At 38.8% G+C, this 7693-nt stretch overlaps 1 protein-coding gene across 1 annotated transcript; it reads right to left on the bottom strand.

Moving 5' to 3' along the window:
* MYF6 (myogenic factor 6) lies at nt 1-6382 on the bottom strand. The gene is made up of 3 exons (XM_040344207.1): nt 5795-6382; nt 3469-3553; nt 1-993 (listed from the first exon to the last, which is right to left on the bottom strand). The coding sequence occupies exons 1-3, from the start codon at nt 6302-6304 to the stop codon at nt 860-862; spliced, it is 729 nt and encodes a 242-aa protein (XP_040200141.1). The 5' UTR covers nt 6305-6382; the 3' UTR covers nt 1-859.
* Between the last annotated feature and the right edge of the window lie 1311 nt (nt 6383-7693).

A 7693-nucleotide genomic window follows, 5' to 3' on the forward strand; every position in this document is an offset into this window, starting at 1 on the left:
TGACATGTTTATTATTTTAATGAAAAATAAATAAATACAGCTTTACAATCACAATAAAGTAAGCATAGCTTCATGTTGTTCTTTTAGTCAGTTAACCCCAATAAATATGTGTTATACAATGTTATACCAATAATACATTTATAGTTTTATTCTGATTATCTTGATTAAACTTTAATTGAAAAACAAATATGTTTGTTTTAGCATAAATATGTTAACATAATACATGACAAAAAGAGAAATATATGATGCAAAAAAGAAAGACTTAGCCCACAGCTGAATCCCCTAGTAACTCAATCTCCCCATGTTTGCATGTTTGGAAGCTCACTCATGTTGTAAATGAGCAGGGTTTACTCCTGACCACAAAATGTTTGACGGAAAAAAATGGCATATTTGACATATAATGTAATTAATTCTCTGATACACTAAGCAAAACAAGGAGGGGAATTTTCTTATTTGTAATTAAGAATATAAAACTGTCTTTGCATAATGCAAAATAAGGAATGAATTTGTGCTGAATGTGAAGGAAATGTTAATATTTTTCCAGAATAATTTCAGACCTAGACCTCTGCTTTCAAAAATGCAAATATCCTAAGCAGTACCTAATATTATAATTAATAATAATATTTAATGAGGCAGCACAGAGAGCAATGATGGTCTGTTACAACGCAGAACAACCAGATGTTCAGATACAGCAATGAAAGATGTTTGCCGATTGGGTGCTATGGGTTCCTGCATTTTGCACTTTGCATTTTGCCTTAATAATTAAGGTTGAATGTCCACCTTTATTTCTATTTTTTTGCAAGTAGTGCCCATTTAATGACACAATTGACTCTTCATGCTGGCTGGCATGCCGATTCTATCAAATGGGGTTACTGTTGTCCACCAGTTCTTGAATATTGCATGGGAGTTTCGGCTCTTCAGATGATATACTGTCCACAATAGAAGAAAGACACTGGAGGCTGCTGGAAGCTGAGGACTCATGAATAGATCCTTCTGAAAAACAAATGTCAATGCAAGTGACAGATGCTGCAACTGTGTTTCCTTATAGCTAATTTAGCTCGTAACAATCATATGCTAGAATAAATCTATGTTAGTGCTTTGCAAAGGAAGATGAGCTAAAGCTGCTAACAGACATATGTTTTAAAGCCCATCTCCAAGCTCCAGGATTCCCTCAATGCCATAGGTGACTCTCTAAGCTGGTTGGGTCCAAAGGGGGCACCACCACTTAGAAGGTGCCCTGCTGTGACATGCACCCAGCACTGAAAGAAGCCACAACTATTAAGTGGAGAGACCTCTGCCTGACAATAGAACTGCCCCCGCTGGGAGAGAAACCTTGGCATGGGTGCAAAAAATGCTAAATACCAACGCAAGGGGGTTAATATTATTTTTCCAGCCAGCCACTGACCACCAATGTTGGGGGTGGGGTGGTTATTGTTGCAGCCAGCTATTGACTGTCAATGCATGTGGGGGGGGGTATTTTTACAACCAGCCACTGACCACCAAAGCCACCAATGCTGGCGGGAAGGGGGGTTATTGTTACATCCAACTAATAACCACCGAGGCTGGGGGAGGGAGGTAGTTTTACAGCCAGACACTGCCCACCAATGGTGTGGGTGGGGGATACAGACAGACTATCCAACAATGCTGAGTGGAGATTATTTTTACATCCTGTCACATATCACTTATGCTAAAGGATTAACATAACTACCACTGACCACTAATGAAGGGGGGATTATTGAGGCTACTTACACCAGTGCTGGCGGTTAGTATTGCTGCCAATTACACCAGTGCTGGTAGTTACTATTACTGGCACTGAAACCAATTTTGGGGGCTTATTTTACACCCACAGTACAAGTGATACACACTGAAGCAAAGCCTATTTGATTGGTCACGCCTTCAGCTGCTCATCGGGTGGTGCACTAGGAGCACCACATTTTTCTTTTTACTATATTGAACATTTGGCTCCCATTTTTAAATGTTGGTAACTATGCTAGAGATAGTGACTCTAAGCTTCGGCACATTGGCCCAATTGATAGGCTAGGTTCAATATCTCTGCATAAAATTTCAACTGTGCTTAAAGCTGCTTGCCCTCCACCAGCTATTTCTGCTCCCTCCCTTAGCATACATGATGTTTAATTTCATGATTATTTCTAAAAAGAATTGTGATATATTGGGGGCATTTAAATATGATCCATCCCAGGTGATAGATATGCTAGGTATTTCACTGCCTACTGGCAGTGTGTTTTGCCTTTTTTATACATTTAGCTGTCTCTAGGCCTTTCACAGGACACGGAAGGTCCTCTTTTTCGTTGGATCTCTTCCTATGGTCGGTGGGCCTCAATGATGTTAGTGCCACTCTCTGCATCATTTTATGTGAGTGCAGAAAGCCACGTGTGCCCTGAGGGGAGCTGGACCATAATACCCTGCAGTCAGAAGATGTTCTCATTCTTCCAGGTTGAATGACATTTGTCAACATTTAAAATAGAAGACTGAAGAAATCTAGTGGTAGAAAGTAATTACTGTTGGTACACCACTGGAGAGCATGTGAGTATTGCAGCCAGTGCCTGGAGTTGGACTTTAGCCTATTGATTGCAATACTTTAATTTTAATGTTGCCTTTTGAGCAACAGCCAAGTGCTTTTTGTTGGAAATATTTGACACCAAAATAGGAAGAGGAGATGAAATAAACTGTATAACTGACTATCCTACGCTTAGGCTTTGTGAGCAATTTCTGTTTCTCAGCTAAGACATTCAAACACTGACATTAATGATGTTTTCGTTATCTGTAAGGCTAAGTTCACACTGATGTGAGTTTGAACTTCAAACCAGCATTGCAGTCCGATTTCGGGGGCGTTTTGAAAGACATCTGCGCGGGTTTCTGCACAGATGTCTATTCAAATTGCCCCCAAAGTCAGGAAAAGTAGTACAGAAAACTCCCTTTGGGAATCAGTGTGGCGCCACAAAGTCAGCGTCGCACTAATTTGGGCGGTGCCATTGCCAGCAATATCCACCGATTTGGTATGTGATTTGACATGTCAAATTCCATGCCAAATCGGCCCAATGTGAAGGTGGGCTAAGGATCGTGTTCCCAATGACTACCTACATAAAAAGTTTTTTCCCCGCTTATTCAACTGTCATGGGGTCTTTCTCCCACTGACCACCAGTTTCTTTTATAGCCATTCTCAATGTTTGCTTTATTTTATGATTAGCACCACAATAATTATGTTGTATAGAGCAGCCCTTTGTGTCAAATATGCAAAGTACGCTACATTTTTATTTATTTTTTATTTCATGTTTATATCTACAATTTGGGGTTAACAGTAATGTACAGTGACAAGGTATATGTATAATAATTATTGGTAGGGGTTCCCTGAAACCGGAAAGTTATTTCAAGGGTCCATTTGTGTTAAAAGGGTTGAGAATATATGAAACATTACAGTATAAAGCCATGCACAATGTTTGGGTTTACCTTCTTTAAGGTTGACATCTGATATTGCGGAATGATTTGGAATTTTGTGCCAGTCACTATGGCAGCTACTTAAGAAATCTTCTCTCTGCATTAGGGGAAATTATAAAAAATAAAACATTACAATAAATATACATGAAAGTCACAATATATTTTTCTCTGCTTTCCCGGCTTTTTGTTCTGCTACTGTATACCAAGCCTTTTCCAAGCCGTTTCTTGACAATGGAAACAAATCAGTCATTATTAGTTTTTCTATTTGGTCCACTTCAAATGCTGCTTGTAATGCTAATCATACAAAAAAATGAACTTTTGACTGGCAAAATATGTTCCATATTCTCCAAAGGGTTTCAAAGATCCTCATAGCCTCTGAGTTATTTTCTAGACTGTTTATATTATTGTTCATTTTATTTTTATTATTTTATCATTATTATTTTCTGGTTTTCCAGGTGCATTTTGGATCCTTGTTTTGGCTAAGCACCTGTGCCGTCAACCACTCATTTACAACCCCCCAACTGCAGTTTTCAGATACAATTTCTACAGAATTCATATGATAGATTTTTTTTTTAGATCAGACACAAATGGCAATAACATTATAAGATTATTGCTAAAGCATTCAAATCTTGACTGCTTCATCTGTAAAATTTCCTAGCTCTGGCCAAAATTCTTTCTGAGGGCTGGTTCATACCAATTCAATCCAGTGCGTTTATATTCTGTATCAAGACAGTGTTTAACATGGATTTCAATGGCCCTAAATTCACGTCAGTGCAGTGCGTTCCATTGCTGTCAACAAAAGTAGAACACGTTGCATTTTTTCTGTACGTAGCACATGTGGAATGTGGCAAAATGCATAAAAAAACACAGATTAATGCACTGGAACGCATAAAAAACGCACTCGAATGCACATGTCCTTAATTGAGATGAAGAAAAAAAAGGGGGGAAAACACACCAAAATGCATAAAAAACATACATTCAGAAATGCAACTGGAAAACAGAAATTGTGGTGTGAACCGGCCCTGAATGATTTCTATGGTTTACAAAGTCAATAATATAAATAATTTGAATAATATAAATGTATCTCTTACGGGCATCTAACGTTTTTTTTATTAACTGGCAAGTATAGACCTGATAATATTACTTTTAATTTTAGTTAAAAATACATATGATAACTATTTTTAAATCCATGGCATTCGTATATGCACAAATGGTTTGTACTTTTGCTTGTATAGCTTGCCAACATTAAATTATCACAATACGCATTTGAATACCCTCTTTATGTTTCCAAATGAAAGTGTTTTTCACTAGTTTGCTTATAAATATATGTATTAGTAGCACTGCAGTTTGTGGACAACAATAGCGATAAAGGGACTTTTTACTGCAGAATATACTCTGTATACTGATCTCAAGGAGACTGTTACGGTTTGGCTGTAGGACAGTCCATGTACTGTTCTTTGGCTATTTGTGCTATAATTGACAGGCTTGACATAAGTTTTCAAGACAGCTGCAGCAACACTTAAATTCTTGGCTGAAAAACGGCTGAGCATTAATACGCACTTCTCTTTCATGGTACAATACTACATTTCAGTTTTTAGAACTGAGTTTTATTTTTTGCTGTCTTTTCATTTTTTATTTTTTTTAAATAGGTTTAACGGGAATCTTCTAGATATCATGTTTTTTTGCTATTCTTTTTAAATAATTATTTTATTGTTTTTGGTGTACTGACATATTAGGTAAATGGTGTTTGCTACAGGTGATCCTCTTACTCCTCCAATACAGCCAGTTCAACAACTGAGGCCCCAACATGTTCCATAGTGCATAAGAATTGTAATTCTTTAGCTAATGTTGCCTCTGAATTGATCTGAGTTAAAATTCTTTATAAAATATCAGAGATTAAATATTTAAGTATTAAAAAACTGCTTAGGTGTTTTTGTGTTTGGTGTTAGACAGTTCTGAAGTTGTTTTTATGACATTCAACCGATAAAACTGAAATCCAAACTTCTTTAAAACATAGAAACCACCAGATTATAATGCGACTAAATATGTAATTGTTAAAAATGACTGATTATATATTTTTGCACTTGGATAAATGTGAAGCAGTTGAGGTAATGCAACCCTTTACAGAGTTACCCTATGTATATGAGCACTCTTTAATTTGAGATCAACATGTTGTGTTATAGACTGCACCTCAGGTCTTCATGTTTAATCTATCCATCGTAACCTGGTGACTCCTATGTTTAAATGCTATGTGAATTTCAGATTTTTCAGTTAAATGTCTTAAAAACTATTTTAGAACTATCAGCAATGCTCTCATCAAACACACTCGATTGCTTACACTGACATCCTTGGGGTTATATGAGAAAGGCTCATCGTCTTTCTGCGGCTTGTCCTGTTGATCCAAGCTGTGAAGGAGATCCTGGAGCCTCTCTATATAATTTATTGCGCTGCGGAGGATTTCAACTTTTGGAAGTCTCTGGTTTGGGTTGGAAACTGTTCTTCTTTTCAGAGCCTCAAATGCTTCATTAATTTTCTTTAATCTTCTCCTTTCCCTTAAAGTAGCTGCTTTCCTCCTGTCTGTTGGTGCTGACTTCCGCTTGCAGGTCTTACAAGCCCAAATCAAACATTGTCCAGGACAGTGGGGTTGTAGGCCAGGTGGGGCTAACACATGTTCCTCTCCACTGCTGTCACTTCCACCGTCTCCTGGTATCTGATCCTGACAAGGGGACAACGTACCATCACTACCTGGATACAGAGGAGAGCCATCTGTCATTTCCAGTTGTTGTAGGGCCCCATTATCTCCTTCAAAATAAAAGAAATAGGAATTGGTTTCAAAAAGGTCCATCATTATGCTTTGCCCTTGATTACTGAGGCTGCCTGGTTGGAAACGTGTGCTCAAAACAGCACAGCCCTAAGGAATTTAATTAGTACAGTGACATAAGTCTCAGTCTTTATATAGCTACTGAAACTCTATCCAACTTTTATCTGTCGCAGTGCATCACCCTCCAAAACTGATTTCAAGAGTCTCCTGGGTGTAGCCTTCTCAGCTGTAACAGCTATGGATTTGAAATTTCCCTTCAAGGTTAACAAGGAAGCAGATGAAAATGGCAACATTCAGGGATTACATTAATTTACTAAAAAGAATCACTCTGACAGACTTTTATCTACCTACTGTGTGTTTTATGAAATATATATTTTTAATTCCTGTGAGAGGGGCCTGACAGATCCAGGTGCCAGGCCTAGTTATGCCCCCCTTTGTTGTGTTATACAGTATATATATATTTATATATATATATATATATATATATATATATAGCCGGATTCAGGTAGAGCGGCGCATCTTTCTGCCGGCGTAGCGCATCTCATATGCGCTACGCTGACGTAACTTTGAGGGGAAAGAGCAGTATTCACAAAGCACTCGCCCCCTACGTTGCACCAGCGTAGCGTAAATTGGCCGGTGTAAGCCCGCCTAATTCAAAGTAGAGAGGTAGTGGGCGTGATCTATTAAAATGAAGCGTGACCCCATGTAAATGAAGGGCCGATCGAACGGCGCATGCGCGCGCATGCTCAGAATCACGTCACATTTACTCCCTAAGATACGCCGGCTCAATGCCTACGATGTGAACGTAACCTACGCCCCATTCACGTACGACTTACGTAAATGACGTAAAATACGACGGCTGTTCCGTCGTCCATACCCTAACATGACTTACACCTGCTTTAGGTGGAGTAACTATACGCCGGACGTACGCCTTACGTAAACGGCGTATACTACTGCGACGGGCGCAAGTACGTTCGTGAATCGGCGTATCTTGGTCATTTGCATATTTGACGCGTAAATCAATGGAAGCGCCCCTTGCGGCCAGCGTAAATATGCGCCCAAGATACTATGGCGTAGGAGACTTACGTTGGTCGGATGAGGCCAAAATTCAGGCGTATCTTCTTTTAAGAATTAGGCGCATAGATATGACGGCGCATCCGTGCACTTACGCGGCATAGCAGAAAATACGTCGGCATAAGAATCCGGCTAATATTGTTTTCTAATTGGTGCACTGCACACAGGTCTCTCTACAGTACAACCTCTTAGAAAACCAATGCCACAAAAAGAAAATGTTGTACATGGACTTTTTAGGTGTCTTAAAGAATAACATGCAAACACACAGATATAAAATTTTAACAGGGAGGGTAATTCCCATCTAAAGCCACGTACACACGACCGTTTTTCATGGCGTGAAAA

The sequence above is a fragment of the Rana temporaria genome, chromosome 3 (assembly GCF_905171775.1).
Source record: "Rana temporaria chromosome 3, aRanTem1.1, whole genome shotgun sequence".
Classification (NCBI taxonomy): domain Eukaryota; kingdom Metazoa; phylum Chordata; class Amphibia; order Anura; family Ranidae; genus Rana; species Rana temporaria.